The sequence below is a fragment of the Heptranchias perlo genome, chromosome 23, assembly GCF_035084215.1.
Source record: "Heptranchias perlo isolate sHepPer1 chromosome 23, sHepPer1.hap1, whole genome shotgun sequence".
Lineage (NCBI taxonomy): Eukaryota > Metazoa > Chordata > Chondrichthyes > Hexanchiformes > Hexanchidae > Heptranchias > Heptranchias perlo.
The window spans coordinates 49,435,008-49,451,468 of NC_090347.1; the positions used below are offsets into that span (position 1 = coordinate 49,435,008).

General features: G+C 51.6%; 1 protein-coding gene across 1 annotated transcript in view; it reads left to right on the plus strand.

The window, feature by feature from the left end:
* LOC137341340 (alpha-2-macroglobulin-like) overlaps positions 1-16,461 on the plus strand; it is a 188,382-nt gene that overhangs the window by 59,255 nt on the left and 112,666 nt on the right. Inside the window, exons 17-23 of the mRNA XM_068004464.1 lie at positions 1,919-1,991; positions 3,222-3,330; positions 3,503-3,728; positions 3,958-4,084; positions 4,836-4,957; positions 8,877-8,928; positions 12,382-12,465. Of these exons, the coding sequence (XP_067860565.1) occupies positions 1,919-1,991; positions 3,222-3,330; positions 3,503-3,728; positions 3,958-4,084; positions 4,836-4,957; positions 8,877-8,928; positions 12,382-12,465 (793 nt within the window). The remainder of the gene's footprint in view (positions 1-1,918; positions 1,992-3,221; positions 3,331-3,502; positions 3,729-3,957; positions 4,085-4,835; positions 4,958-8,876; positions 8,929-12,381; positions 12,466-16,461) is intronic.

Below are 16,461 nucleotides of genomic sequence, written 5' to 3' on the forward strand. Positions count from 1 at the left end.
TAAGGATCTTGGAATTTTGTGATAGTTGGAGGGATGGATGGAGTGATGGATGAAGGGTTGATGGTGGGTTGGTTGAAGCGATGGTGTTATGGTTGGAGGGATGGATGGAGAGATGTAATGATGTTTGGAGAGACAGATGGAGAGATGCAGTGCTGGTTAGAGGGATGGATGGAGAGAAGGAGTGATGGTTGGAGGGATTGATGGAGAGATGGAGTGATGAATTCAGGGATGCAGTGCTGGTTAGAGGGATGGATGGAGAGAAGGGTGATGGTTGGAGGGATGGTTGGAGGGATGGTTGGAGAGATGATGGAGGGATGGATGGAGGGATGAATTGAGGAATGGTTGGAGGCATGGAGTGATGGTTGGAGGAATGATGGAGAGACGGTTGGAGAGATGGTTGGAGGGATGGAGTGATGGTTGGAGGGATGATGGAGGGATGGATGGAGGTATGGATAGAGGGATGGATGGAGGTATGGATAGAGGGATGGATGGAGGTATGGATAGAGGGATGGATGGAGGGATGAATTGAGGCATGGAGAGATGATTGGAGAGATGATTGGAGAGATGGTTCGAAGGATGGAGGGATGATTGGACGGATGGAGTGATGATTGGACGGATGGAGTGACGGTCGGAGGGATGGAGTGACGGTCGGAGGGATGGAGTGACGGTCGGAGGGATGGAGTGACGGTCGGAAGTGACGGTTGGAGGAGTGATTTGAAGGATGGAGTGATGGTTGGAGGGATGGAGTGATGGATGTAGGGATGGAGTGATGGTCGGAGGGGTGGAGTGATGGTCGGAGGGGTGGAGTGATGGTCGGAGGGGTGGAGTGATGGTCGGAGGGGTGGAGTGATGGTCGGAGGGGTGGAGTGATGGTCGGAGGGGTGGAGTGATGGTCGGAGGGGTGGAGTGATGGTCGGTGGGGTGGAGTGAGGGATGGAGTGATAGTTGGAGGGATGGCATGATGTTTGGAAGGATGGCGTGATGGTTGGAGTGAGGGATGGAGTGATGGTTGGAGGGATGGAGTGATGGTTGGAGGGATGAAGTGATGTTTGGGGGGATGGAGTGATGGTTGGAGGGATGAAGTGATGTTTGGGGGATGGAGTGATGGTTGGAGAGATGGAGTGATGGTTGGAGAGATGATTGGAGGAATGGATTGAAGTTTAGAGGGATGTAGTGATGGATAGAGGGATGGTTGGAGGGATGGAGGGATGGTTGGAGGGATGGAGTGATGGAGTGATGGTTGGGGGGATGGAGTGATGGTTGGGGGATGGAGTGATGGTTGGAGTGATGGTTGGAGGGATGGAATGATGGTTGGAGGAATGGAATGATGGAGCGATGGAATGATGGAGGGATGGAATGATGGTTGGAGTGACGGCTGAAGTGACGGCTGGAGTGACGGCTGGAGTGACGGCTGGAGTGACGGCTGGAGTGACGGTTGGAGTGACGGTTGGAGTGACGGTTGGAGGGATGGAGTGTTGGATGGAGTGTTGGAGTGATGGAGTGATGGTTGGAGAGATGGAATGATGGTTGGAGGGATGGAATGATGGAGCGATGGAATGATGGAGGGATGGAATGATGGTTGGAGTGACGGCTGGAGTGACGGCTGGAGTGACGGCTGGAGTGACGGCTGGAGTGACGGCTGGAGTGACGGTTGGAGTGACGGTTGGAGTGACGGTTGGAGTGACGGTTGGAGGGATGGAGTGATGGTTGGAGGGATGAAGTGATGGTTGGAGAGATGGAGTGACGGTTGGATGGATGGAGAGACGGTTGGAGGGATGGAGTGATGGAGTGACGGTTGGAGTGATGGAGTGATGATTGGAGAGATGGAGTGACGGTTGGGTGGATTAATCGGGAATTGATGGGTCAGACCCCAGTCCTCCTGCTCCAGGACCAATGATACTGTCTGTTCTTCCCTCAGGATATGGGGCTGAAGATTGTGACAGACACTCACTATCATGCGCCCGTCTACTGTGGAAATGGACCCGATATTAGTAAGGAATGAAGGTTTGGAGCAGCCGGCCGTGCTGAATCAGCCCCTCCCGAACCCCAGGCCAACTGTAGCCCCTAATTGATGAAGAGATTGGGCGACATTCAATTTCAAGGGGAGCAGAAAATGGGTGTTACATACCTCACCCCAAACTGTGGGACTCCTCACCCCCAAACTGTGGGACTCCTCACCCCCAAACTGTGGGACTCCTCACCCCCAAACTGTGGGACTCCTCACCCCAAACTGTGGGACTCCTCACCCCCAAACTGTGGGGCTCCTCACCCCCAAACTGTGGGACTCCTCACCCCCAAACTGTGGGACTCCTCACCCCCAAACTGTGGGACTCCTCACCCCCCAAACTGTGGGACTCCTCACCCCCCAAACTGTGGGACTCCTCACCCCCAAACTGTGGGACTCCTCACCCCCAAACTGTGGGACTCCTCACCCCCAAACTGTGGGACTCCTCACCCCCCAAACTGTGGGACTCCTCACCCCCAAACTGTGGGACTCCTCACCCCCAAACTGCGGGACTCCTCACACCCCAGACTGTGGGACTCCTCACCCCCCCCGGACTGTGGGACTCCTCCCCCCCCCCGGACTGTGGGACTCCTCCCCCCCCCCGGACTGTGGGACTCCTCCCCCCCCCCCCGGACTGTGGGACTCCTCCCCCCCCCCCCCCGGACTGTGGGACTCCTCCCCCCCCCCCCGGACTGTGGGACTCCTCCCCCCCCCGGACTGTGGGACTCCTCACCCCCCCCCCGGACTGTGGGACTCCTCCCCCCCCCCGGACTGTGGGACTCCTCACCCCCCCCCGGACTGTGGGACTCCTCCCCCCCCCCGGACTGTGGGACTCCTCCCCCCCCCCGGACTGTGGGACTCCTCACCCCCCCCCCGGACTGTGGGACTCCTCCCCCCCCCCGGACTGTGGGACTCCTCCCCCCCCCCGGACTGTGGGACTCCTCCCCCCCCCCGGACTGTGGGACTCCTCCCCCCCCCCGGACTGTGGGACTCCTCCCCCCCCCCGGACTGTGGGACTCCTCCCCCCCCCCCCGGACTGTGGGACTCCTCCCCCCCCCGGACTGTGGGACTCCTCCCCCCCCCCCCCGGACTGTGGGACTCCTCCCCCCCCCTGGACTGTGGGACTCCTCCCCCCTCACACTATGGTTCCCCTCCCCTCCCTGCCTCTCGCTGCGTGACCTTTGACACAGTCTAATGACCCTGTTTCCTCTTGCAGTGATGCATTCTCGAGTGGGATATAGTATTTCACCCGAGCCTGTGGGCCCTGCCGTGAAAACTCGCATATACTTCCCGGAGACCTGGATCTGGGATTTGATCCCTGTCGGGTAGGGAGACTGCTACAATTGCCTCTCATTTTACCAGTGAAGTTCTGAAACATTGTCGTGTGTAGCTATGACCTTAGTGGGTCAGCCACTGACCTTTCGCCCTCTGGGTTACTGGGTTAAAGGGCTCCTCTCTCTAATGGGTGACACACTAATTCTCTCCCTCCGATCTCAGTTCCAGCGGCAGTGCCTCCCTCCCTCTCACAGTGCCGGACTCTATCACAGAATGGAAGGGCAGTATGTTCTGTACCGGGGAGGTGGGATTCGGACTGTCGGACACCGTCTCCCTCAATGCCTTCAAACCTTTCTTCCTGGAGCTCGCCCTCCCCTACTCCGTCATCAGGACCGAAGGCTTTAAGCTCAAAGCCAAAGTCTTCAACTACATGACACAATGCATCATGGTGAGTGAGTGGGCTGACTATTCGACTGTGGGAGGGGGCGTGTGCGTGTGTTGAGGCCTCAGTACGGGGATGGAGCCTGCTCTGTGCATGGGGTGACCGGACCCAAGGGGAGAGGCAGCAGCCCAGGGAGAGGACAAGCTCTTCGGAGGAGGGCGGTGAACTCAGTTTGATTGTTAAGTTGCCGTGGGGATGGGAGTCTAATCCTTTCCTGATCCTTTCTCCCCCTCAGGTCCAGGTGACTCTGCTCCAGGCCCAGGGCTTTGAGGTGATGTCCAACCTCAACACTGGACACCAGACCTGCGTCTGTTCCAAGGAGAGCGTGACTTTGAGCTGGAATCTCACCGCCACTGGACTGGGTGAGTCATCTACCCAAGGCCCAGGCTCCGTTCTCGGCCTGTGCTGACCTCCCTCACCCACACAGCTGACTCATAACCGCCCTGTGAGGTGGCCACTCAGAAGAAGGCCCACCAATTTCTCAGGGGCAACAGGCAACAGGCAATCGAGACGGGCCCTGCCAGTGACGAGAATTAATATAAAAATGTATAAAATCATAGAATGATAGAATCATAGAAAGTCACTGCACAGGAGACCAATTCGGCACATCATGTCCATACCGGACGAACATGAGCCGTCCAGTGACCCCTGGGTTAGGGAGGGGGTGAATCATCCCGGGGTTCCTGCTCCTGATCCCTGTCCAGTGACCCCTGGGTTAGGGAGGGGGGTGAATCAGCCCCGGGGTTCCTGCTCCTGACCCCTGTCCAGTGACCCCGGGGTTAGGGAGGGGGGTGAATCAGCCCCGGGGTTCCTGCTCCTGATCCCTGTCCAGTGACCCCGGGGTTAGGGAGGGGGGTGAATCAGCCCCGGGGTTCCTGCTCCTGATCCCTGTCCAGTGACCCCGGGGTTAGGGAGGGGGGTGAATCAGCCCCGGGGTTCCTGCTCCTGACCCCTGTCCAGTGACCCCGGGGTTAGGGAGGGGGGTGAATCAGCCCCGGGGTTCCTGCTCCTGATCCCTGTCCAGTGACCCCGGGGTTAGGGAGGGGGTGAATCAGCCCCGGGGTTCCTGCTCCGAGTCCCAATCCCTCTCACCCCTCTCTGTTTGTGTTCCAGGGACTCAGAATGTGACAGTTCGAGCAGAATCCATTGCATCGGACTCTCTGTGTGGGAATGAGTTGGTGACTGTACCAGTCAAAGGAGCGGTGGATATAATCCAGAAATCACTGATCATCCAGGTCAGAGCAAACCACACAGACCAAGACCACAACCTCACTACAGGGGCCACTCACTCCCTCCTCATACTCCAACCTCACTACAGAGGGGGCCACTCACTCCCTCCTCATAATCCAACCTCACTACAGAGGGTCACTCACTCCCTCCTCATACTCCAACCTCACTACAGAGGGTCACTCACTCCCTCCTCATAATCCAACCTCACTACAGAGGGGGCCACTCACTCCCTCCTCATAATCCAACCTCACTACAGAGGGGGCCACTCACTCCCTCCTCATAATCCAACCTCACTACAGGGGGTCACTCACTCCCTCCTCATAATCCAACCTCACTACAGGGGGTCACTCACTCCCTCCTCATAATCCAACCTCACTACAGGGGGTCACTCACTCCCTCCTCATACTCCAACCTCACTACAGGGGGTCACTCACTCCCTCCTCATAATCCAACCTCACTACAGGGGGCCACTCACTCCCTCCTCATACTCCAACCTCACTACACGGGGCCACTCACTCCCTCCTCATACTCCAACCTCACTACAGAGGGTCACTCACTCCCTCCTCATAATCCAACCTCACTACAGGGGGTCACTCACTCCCTCCTCATACGCCAACCTCACTACAGGGGGTCACTCACTCCCTCCTCATAATCCAACCTCACTACAGAGGGTCACTCACTCCCTCCTCATAATCCAACCTCACTACAGAGGGGGCCACTCACTCCCTCCTCATACTCCAACCTCACTACAGGGGGTCACTCACTCCCTCCTCATAATCCAACCTCACTACAGAGGGTCACTCACTCCCTCCTCATAATCCAACCTCACTACAGAGGGGGCCACTCACTCCCTCCTCATAATCCAACCTCACTACAGGGGGCCACTCACTCCCTCCTCATACTCCAACCTCACTACAGAGGGTCACTCACTCCCTCCTCATACTCCAACCTCACTACAGGGGGTCACTCACTCCCTCCTCATACTCCAACCTCACTACAGGGGGTCACTCACTCCCTCCTCATACTCCAACCTCACTACAGGGGGCCACTCACTCCCTCCTCATAATCCAACCTCACTACAGGGGGCCACTCACTCCCTCCTCATAATCCAACCTCACTACAGGGGGCCACTCACTCCCTCCTCATAATCCAACCTCACTACAGAGGGCCACTCACTCCCTCCTCATAATCCAACCTCACTACAGAGGGGGCCACTCACTCCCTCCTCATAATCCAACCTCACTACAGGGGGTCACTCACTCCCTCCTCATAATCCAACCTCACTACAGGGGGTCACTCACTCCCTCCTCATAATCCAACCTCACTACAGGGGGTCACTCACTCCCTCCTCATAATCCAACCTCACTACAGGGGGTCACTCACTCTCCCCTCATAATCCAACCTCACTACAGGGGGTCACTCACTCCCTCCTCATAATCCAACCTCACTACAGGGGGTCACTCACTCCCTCCTCATACTCCAACCTCACTACAGAGGGGGCCACTCACTCCCTCCTCATAATCCAACCTCACTACAGAGGGCCACTCACTCCCTCCTCATAATCCAACCTCACTACAGGGGGTCACTCACTCCCTCCTCATAATCCAACCTCACTACAGGGGGTCACTCACTCTCCCCTCATAATCCAACCTCACTACAGGGGGTCACTCACTCCCTCCTCATAATCCAACCTCACTACAGGGGTCACTCACTCCCTCCTCATAATCCAACCTCACTACAGGGGGTCACTCACTCCCTCCTCATAATCCAACCTCACTACAGGGGGGGTCACTCACTCCCTCCTCATAATCCAACCTCACTACAGAGGGCCACTCACTCCCTCCTCATAATCCAACCTCACTACAGAGGGGGCCACTCACTCCCTCCTCATAATCCAACCTCACTACAGAGGGGGCCACTCACTCCCTCCTCATACTCCAACCTCACTACAGAGGGGGCCACTCACTCCCTCCTCATAATCCAACCTCACTACAGGGGGTCACTCACTCCCTCCTCATAATCCAACCTCACTACAGGGGGTCACTCACTCCCTCCTCATACTCCAACCTCACTACAGAGGGGGCCACTCACTCCCTCCTCATAAACCAACCTCACTACAGGGGGCCACTCACTCCCTCCTCATAATCCAACCTCACTACAGGGGGTCACTCACTCCCTCCTCATAATCCAACCTCACTACAGAGGGGGCCACTCACTCCCTCCTCATAATCCAACCTCACTACAGGGGGCCACTCACTCCCTCCTCATAATCCAACCTCACTACAGGGGGTCACTCACTCCCTCCTCATACTCCAACCTCACTACAGAGGGGGCCACTCACTCCCTCCTCATAATCCAACCTCACTACAGGGGGCCACTCACTCCCTCCTCATAATCCAACCTCACTACAGGGGGTCACTCACTCTCCCCTCATAATCCAACCTCACTACAGGGGGTCACTCACTCCCTCCTCATAATCCAACCTCACTACAGGGGGTCACTCACTCTCCCCTCATAATCCAACCTCACTACAGGGGGTCACTCACTCCCTCCTCATAATCCAACCTCACTACAGGGGGTCACTCACTCCCTCCTCATAATCCAACCTCACTACAGGGGGTCACTCACTCCCTCCTCATAATCCAACCTCACTACAGGGGGTCACTCACTCCCTCCTCATAATCCAACCTCTCTACAGGGGGTCACTCACTCCCCCCTCATCCTCCAACCTCTCTACAGAGGGTCACTCACTCCCTCCTCATAATCCAACCTCACTACAGGGGGTCACTCACTCCCTCCAAATACTCCAACCTCACTACAGGGGGTCACTCACTCCCTCCTCATAATCCAACCTCACTACAGGGGGTCACTCACTCCCTCCTCATAATCCAACCTCACTACAGGGGGTCACTCACTCCCTCCTCATAATCCAACCTCTCTACAGGGGGTCACTCACTCCCCCCTCATCCTCCAACCTCTCTACAGAGGCCTCACACACTCCCTCCTCATACTCCAACCTCACTACAGAGGGGGCCACTCACTCCCCCCTCATCCTCCAACCTCACTACAGGGGGTCACTCACTCCCTCCTCATAATCCAACCTCACTACAGGGGGGGTCACTCACTCCCTCCTCATACTCCAACCTCTCTACAGGGGGGGTCACTCACTCCCTCCTCATACTCCAACCTCACTACTGGTCCTCAAACATTCCCTCCTCATCCTTCTGTCTCTGACTCTCTTTCTCCCTCAGTCTCCCCCTCTCTCTATCTGTATCTCTCACTCTGTCTCCTTTAATATGTCTCAGTCTCTATCCCTCTCCCTTTCTGACAGTCAGTTTTTCATTTTCACTGACACATCCTCTCTCTCTCTGTCTCTTTTTTTCTCTAACCAACTCGCTTTCTCTCTTTCTCCCTCTCTGTATCTCTCTCCCTCTCTCTATGTCTGTCTCTCTCTCTGTCTCCCTCTCTCTCTTCGTATCTCGCTCTTTCTCTGTCTCTCTGTATCTCTCTGTCTCCCTCTCTCTGTCTCCCTCTCTCTCCCTCTTTCTGTCTCTCCCTCTTTTTGTATCTTTTTCTGGCTCTCTGTCTCATTCTCTCTGTCTCTCTCTTTGTTTCTCTGTCTGTGCCTCTCTATCTCTCTCTCTCTGTCTTTCTCTCTCTCTCTCTCTCTGTCTCTCTCTCTCTCTCTATCTCTCTCCCTCTGTCACTCTATCCATCACTATCTCTGTCAAGCTCTTTGTGTCTCTCCATCTCTCTCTCTCTCTCCTCTCTCTTTCTGTCTCTCTCTCAGATTTTCACTTTTACTTTCTCACTCTCTCTCTTGCTCTCTGTCTGTCTCTGTATCTCTCACTCTCTCCCACCCTCTGTGTGTCTGATTTTCTCTTTCACTGTCTCATTCTCTCTCTCTCTCTCTCTCTGTTACAGCCCGAGGGCACTGAGACAGAATTGACCCTCAGCTCCTTCCTGTGTCCTGCAGGTAAATCTCTTCAAACTCGCAAGTCCTGCTCCCAATTCTTCTGTGAGTGGGGACGGGAGGGTCCCTCAGCATCGGGACTGGGGGAGGGCGAGGGGTGTTACCGCGGGGGGAGGGGTCTCTTATTACCCGGACTGGGGGAGGGCGCGGGGTGTTACCGCGGGGGGAGGGGTCTCTTATTACCCAGACTAGGGGAGGGCGAGGGGTGTTATGGCGGGGGAGGGGTCTCTTATTACCCGGACTAGGGGAGGGCGAGGGGTGTTATGGCGGGGGAGGGGTCTCTTATTACCCGGACTGGGGGAGGGCGAGGGGTGTTATGGCGGGGGAGGGGTCTCTTATTACCCGGACTAGGGGAGGGCGAGGGGTGTTACGGCGGGGGGAGTGGGGGAGGGTCAGGAGGTTGAAGATTGGAAAACATCCCCTCCTCCCCACTCTGTCTGGGAGTGTTGATTCCTTCAAGCCCAGGGTGTGCGGAGAGGAAAGAGTGGGTGGGATGGGGGATTAAGGAGGAGAATAGAGGAAAAATCATTGTAGGAGCATAGAGAGAGAGTGAGAGAGAGTGAGAGAGGGTGAGAGAGAGAGTGAGAGAGGGTGAGAGAGAGAGTGAGAGAGGGTGAGAGAGAGTGAGAGAGAGTGTGAGGGTGAGAGAGAGAGTGAGAGAGGGTGAGAGAGTGAGAGAGGGTGAGAGAGAGAGTGAGAGAGGGTGAGAGAGAGAGTGAGAGAGGGTGAGAGGGTGAGAGAGTGAGAGAGAGTGAGAGAGAGTGAGAGAGGGTGAGAGGGTGAGAGAGTGAGAGAGAGTGAGAGAGGGTGAGAGGGTGAGAGAGTGAGAGAGTGAGAGAGGGTGAGAGAGTGAGAGAGAGTGAGAGAGGGTGAGAGAGTGAGAGAGAGTGAGAGAGGGTGAGAGAGTGAGAGAGGGTGAGAGGGTGAGAGAGAGTGAGAGAGGGTGAGAGGGTGAGAGAGTGAGAGAGAGTGAGAGAGGGTGAGAGAGAGTGAGAGAGAGTGAGAGAGGGTGAGAGGGTGAGAGAGTGAGAGAGAGTGAGAGAGGGTGAGAGAGAGTGAGAGAGAGTGAGAGAGAGTGAGAGAGGGTGAGAGGGTGAGAGAGAGTGAGAGAGGGTGAGAGGGTGAGAGAGTGAGAGAGAGTGAGAGAGGGTGAGAGAGAGTGAGAGAGAGTGAGAGAGAGTGAGAGAGAGTGAGAGAGGGTGAGAGGGTGAGAGGGTGAGAGAGAGTGAGAGAGAGTGAGAGAGGGTGAGAGAGGGTGAGAGAGAGTGAGAGAGAGTGAGAGGGTGAGAGGGTGAGAGAGAGTGAGAGAGGGTGAGAGAGAGTGAGAGGGTGTGAGGGTGAGAGGGTGAGAGAGAGTGAGAGAGGGTGAGAGAGAGTGAGAGAGAGTGAGAGAGAGTGAGAGAGGGTGAGAGGGTGAGAGAGAGTGAGAGAGGGTGAGAGGGTGAGAGAGTGAGAGAGAGTGAGAGAGGGTGAGAGAGAGTGAGAGAGGGTGAGAGGGTGAGAGGGTGAGAGAGAGTGAGAGAGAGTGAGAGAGGGTGAGAGAGAGTGAGAGAGAGTGAGAGGGTGAGAGGGTGAGAGAGAGTGAGAGAGGGTGAGAGAGAGTGAGAGGGTGTGAGGGTGAGAGGGTGAGAGAGAGTGAGAGAGGGTGAGAGAGAGTGAGAGAGAGTGAGAGAGAGTGAGAGAGGGTGAGAGGGTGAGAGAGAGTGAGAGAGGGTGAGAGAGGGTGAGAGAGTGAGAGAGGGTGAGAGAGGGTGAGAGAGGGTGAGAGAGAGTGAGAGAGTGAGAGAGGGTGAGAGAGTGAGAGAGGGTGAGAGAGGGTGAGAGGGTGAGAGAGAGTGAGAGAGAGTGAGAGAGAGTGAGAGAGGGTGAGAGAGTGAGAGAGGGTGAGAGGGTGAGAGAGAGTGAGAGAGGGTGAGAGGGTGAGAGAGTGAGAGAGAGTGAGAGAGGGTGAGAGAGAGTGAGAGAGAGTGAGAGAGAGTGAGAGAGGGTGAGAGGGTGAGAGAGTGAGAGAGAGTGAGAGAGGGTGAGAGAGAGTGAGAGAGAGTGAGAGAGAGTGAGAGAGGGTGAGAGGGTGAGAGAGAGTGAGAGAGGGTGAGAGGGTGAGAGAGTGACAGAGAGTGAGAGAGGGTGAGAGAGAGTGAGAGAGAGTGAGAGAGAGTGAGAGAGAGTGAGAGAGAGTGAGAGAGGGTGAGAGGGTGAGAGGGTGAGAGAGAGTGAGAGAGAGTGAGAGAGGGTGAGAGAGGGTGAGAGAGAGTGAGAGAGAGTGAGAGGGTGTGAGGGTGAGAGGGTGAGAGAGAGTGAGAGAGAGTGAGAGGGTGTGAGGGTGAGAGGGTGAGAGAGAGTGAGAGAGGGTGAGAGAGAGTGAGAGAGAGTGAGAGAGGGTGAGAGGGTGAGAGGGTGAGAGAGAGTGAGAGAGGGTGAGAGAGGGTGAGAGAGTGAGAGAGGGTGAGAGAGAGTGAGAGAGGGTGAGAGAGTGAGAGAGGGTGAGAGAGGGTGAGAGAGGGTGAGAGAGGGTGAGAGAGAGTGAGAGAGGGTGAGAGGGTGAGAGGGTGAGAGAGAGTGAGAGAGGGTGAGAGAGAGTGAGAGAGAGTGAGAGAGAGTGAGAGAGGGTGAGAGGGTGAGAGGGTGAGAGAGAGTGAGAGAGAGTGAGAGAGGGTGAGAGAGGGTGAGAGAGTGAGAGAGGGTGAGAGAGAGTGAGAGAGGGTGAGAGAGAGTGAGAGAGAGTGAGAGAGAGTGTGAGGGTGAGAGAGAGTGAGAGAGGGTGAGGGAGGGTGAGAGAGTGAGAGAGGGTGAGAGAGAGTGAGAGAGAGTGAGAGAGAGTGTGAGGGTGAGAGAGAGTGAGAGAGGGTGAGAGAGGGTGAGAGAGGGTGAGAGGGTGAGAGAGTGAGAGAGGGTGAGAGAGAGTGAGAGAGGGTGAGAGAGAGTGAGAGAGAGTGAGAGAGGGTGAGAGAGAGTGAGAGAGGGTGAGAGAGGGTGAGAGAGTGAGAGAGGGTGAGAGAGTGAGAGAGGGTGAGAGAGGGTGAGAGAGTGAGAGAGGGTGAGAGAGAGTGAGAGAGTGAGAGAGGGTGAGAGAGTGTGAGAGAGGGTGAGAGAGTGAGAGAGGGTGAGAGAGGGTGAGAGAGAGTGAGAGAGTGAGAGAGGGTGAGAGAGTGAGAGAGAGTGAGAGAGAGTGAGAGGGTGAGAGAGGGTGAGAGAGGTGAGAGAGTGAGAGAGAGAGAGAGAGAAAGAGTGGGGGGAGGTTAGGGTGAGATCAGGCGTTCTCTCTCTGGGGGAGGGGTGTTCAAGCTGTGGGAGAATTTTCATGGAAGGGTTATTCGAGCCGGCACTGTGAATGGGATTGTGGGTGATGGGTTGTAATTGTACAGGGTTTGGGGGGTTAGTGATGGCCACATTCAGTATCATTTGAGGCCCCACCCATGATCCACTTGTTTGACCTTGTGATCTGTTACATTCCAGGCAAAACGGTCACAGAGAAAATTCACCTCCAGGTCCCGGAAAATGTGGTTGAAGGATCGAGCAGGGCCTACATCACCGTGCTGGGTTAGAGCCAAACCCCCTCAGATGCTGAATCCCTACACACAGAGCAGGAAAAGCCCAGGCTCCAAATTCGGCCTGTGTTGCGTTACCAGATCTCACCCGAGATTGAGATTAGGATTGTGTTTTTGGGGATTGAGATTGGGATTGTGTTTTTAGTGATTGAGATTGGAATTGTGTTTTTGGTGATTGAGATTGGGATTGTGTTTTTGGGATTGAGATTGGGATTTTGTCTTTGGGATAGGGATTGAGATTGTATTTTTAGCATTAAGATTGGGATTGTGTTTTTGGGGTTTGAGATTGGGATTGTGTTTTTGGGGTTTGAGATTGGGATTGTGTTTTTGGGGATTGAGATTGGGATTGTGTTTTTGGGGATTGAGATTGGGATTGTGTTTTTAGTGATTGAGATTGGAATTGTGTTTTTGGTGATTGAGATTGGGATTGTGTTTTTGGGATTGAGATTGGGATTTTGTCTTTGGGATAGGGATTGAGATTGTATTTTTAGCATTAAGATTGGGATTGTGTTTTTGGGGTTTGAGATTGGGATTCTCTTTTTGGGATTGAGATTGGGATTGTGTTTTTGGTGATTGAGATTGGGATTGTGTTTTTGGGGTTTGAGATTGGGATTGTGTTTTTGGGTTTTGAGATTGGGATTGTATTTTTGAAGATTGAGATTGGGGTTGTGTTTTTGGGGATAGAGTTTGGGATTGTGTTTTTAGTGATTGAGATTGGGATTGTGTTTTTGGGGATTGAGATTGGGATTGTATTTTTGAGGATTGAGATTGGGATTGTGTTTTTGGGCTTTGAGATTGGGATTCTCTTTTTGGGATTAAGATTGGGATTGTGTTTTTGGGGATTGGGATTGTGTTTTTGGGGATTGAGATTGGGATTGTGTTTTTGGGATTGAGATTGGGATTGTGTTTTGAGGATTGAGATTGTGTTTTTAGTGATTGAGATTGGGATTGTGTTTTTGTGATTGGGATTGGGATTTTGTTTTTGGTGATTGAGATTGCGATTGTGTTTTTTGTGATTGAGATTAGGATTGTGTTTTGGGGATTGATATTGGGATTGTGTTTTTGGGATTGAGATTGGGATTGTGTTTTTGATGATTGTGTTTTTGACGTTTGGGATTGTGTTTTTGGTGATTGAGTGTAGAATTGTGTTTTGGTGATTGAGATTGTGTTTTCGAGATTGGGATTGTGTTTCTGGGATTGAGATTGGGATTGTGTTTTGTGGATTGAGATTGGGATTGTGTTTTTGGTGATTGAGGTTGTGATTGTGTTTTGGGGATTGAGATTGGGATTGTGTTATTGGTAATTCAGATTGGGATTTTGTTTTTGGGATTTAGATTGGGATTGTGCTTTGGTGATTGAGATTGGAATTGTGTTTTGGGATTGAGATTAGGATTGTGTTTTTGGGGATTGAGATTGGGTTTGTGTTTAAGGATTGAGATTGGGATTGTGTTTTTGGGGATTGAGATTGGGTTTGTGTTTAAGGATTGAGATTGGGATTTTTTTGGGGGGTATTGAGATTGGGAATGTGATTTTGGTGATTGAAATGGGATTGTCTTTTTGGGATAGAGATTGTGATTGTGTATTTGGTGCTTGAGATTGGGATTGTGTTTTTGGGGATTGTGTTTTGGTGATTGGGATTGTGTTTTTGGGGATAGAGTTTGGGATTGTGTTTTTAGTGATTGAGATTGGGATTGTGTTTTTGGGGATTGAGATTGGGATTGTATTTTTGAGGATTGAGATTGGGATTGTGTCTTTGGGGTTTGAGATTGGGATTCTCTTTTTGGGATTGAGATTGGGATTGTGTTTTTGGGGATTGGGATTGTATTTTTGAGGATTGGGATTGTGTTTTGTGGATTGAGATTGGGATTCTGTTTTGGGGATTGAGATTTAGTTTGTATTTTTAGTGAATGAGATTTGGATTGTGTTTTTGGGTATTGAGATTGGGATTGTGTTTTTGGGTATTGAGATTGGGATTGTGTTTTTGGGGATTTAGATCGGGATTGTGTTTTTGGGGATTTAGATTGGGATTGTGTGTTTGGGGATTGGGATTGTGTTTTTGGGGATTGAGATTTGGATTGTGTTTTTGGGGATTGAGATTTGGATTGTGTTTTTGGTGATTGAGATTGGGATTGTGTTTTTGTGATTGGGATTGGGATTGTGTTTTTGGTGATTGAGATTGGGATTGTGTTTTGGGGATTGATATTGGGATTGTGTTTTTGGGATTGAGATTGGGATTGTGTTTTTGATGATTGTGTTTTTGGCGTTTGGGATTGTGTTTTTGGTGATTGAGTATAGAATTGCGTTTTGGTGATTGAGATTGTGTTTTCGAGATTGGGATTGCGTTTCTGGGATTGAGATTGGGATTGTGTTTTGTGGATTGAGATTGTGATTGTGTTTTTGGTGATTGAGGTTGTGATTGTGTTTTGGGGATTGAGATTGGGATTGTGTTATTGGTAATTCAGATTGGGATTTTGTTTTGGGGATTTAGATTGGAATTGTGTTTTGGGATTGAGATTAGGATTGTGTTTTTGGGGATTGAGATTGGGTTTGTGTTTAAGGATTGAGATTGGGATTGTGTTTTTGGAGATTGAGATTGGGTTTGTGTTTAAGGATTGAGATTGGGATTTTTTTGGGGGGGATTGAGATTGGGAATGTGATTTTGGTGATTGAAATGGGATTGTCTTTTTGGGATAGAGATTGTGATTGTGTATTTGGTGCTTGAGATTGGGATTGTGTTTTTGGGGATTGTGTTTTGGTGATTGGGATTGTGTTTTTGGGGATAGAGTTTGGGATTGTGTTTTTAGTGATTGAGATTGGGATTGTATTTTTGGGGATTGAGATTGGGATTGTGTCTTTGGGGTTTGAGATTGGGATTCTCTTTTTGGGATTGAGATTGGGATTGTGTTTTTGGGGATTGGGATTGTATTTTTGAGGATTGGGATTGTGTTTTGTGGATTGAGATTGGGATTCTGTTTTGGGGATTGAGATTTAGTTTGTATTTTTAGTGAATGAGATTTGGATTGTGTTTTTGGGTATTGAGATTGGGATTGTGTTTTTGGGTATTGAGATTGGGATTGTGTTTTTGGGGATTTAGATTGGGATTGTGTTTTTGGGTATTGAGATTGGGATTGTGCTTTTGGGATTGAGATTGAGATTGTGTTTTTGGTGATTGAGATTGGGATTGTGTGTTTGGGGATTGGGATTGTGTTTTTGGGGATTGAGATTTGGATTGTGTTTTTGGGGATTGAGATTTGGATTGTGTTTTTGGTGATTGAGATTAGGATTGTGTGTTTGGGGATTGAGATTGGGATTGTGTTTTGGGGATTGAGATTGGGATTGTGTTTTGAGGATTGAGATTGTGTTTTTAGTGATTGATATTGAGTGTGTGTTTTGGGGGATTGAGATTTGAAATGTATTTTTGGTGATTGAGATTGGGATTGTGTTTTTGTGATTGGGATTGGGATTGTGTTTTTGGTGATTGAGATTGAGATTGTGTTTTTTGTGATTGATATTGGGATTGTGTTTTGTGGATTGAGATTGGGATTGTGTTTTTGATGATTGTGTTTTTGGCATTTGGGATTGTGTTTTTGGTGATTGAGTGTAGGATTGCGTTTTGGTGATTGAGATTGTGTTTTCGAGATTGAGATTGGGATTGCGTTTCTGTGATTGAGATTGGGATTATGTTTTCTGGATTGAGATTGGGATGGTGTTTTTGGTGATTGAGGTTGTGATTGTGTTTTGGGGATTGAGATTGGGATCGTGTTATTGGTAATTCAGATTGGGATTTTGTTTTTGGGATTGAGATTGGGATTGTGGTTTTGTGATTTAGATTGTGATTGTGCTTTGTTGATTGAGATTGGAATTGTGTTTTGGGATTGAGATTAGGATTGTGCTTTTGGGGATTGAGATTGGGTTTGTGTTTAAGGATTGAGATCGGGATTGTGTTTTTGGGGATTGAGATTGGGTTTGTGTTTAAGGATTGAGATTG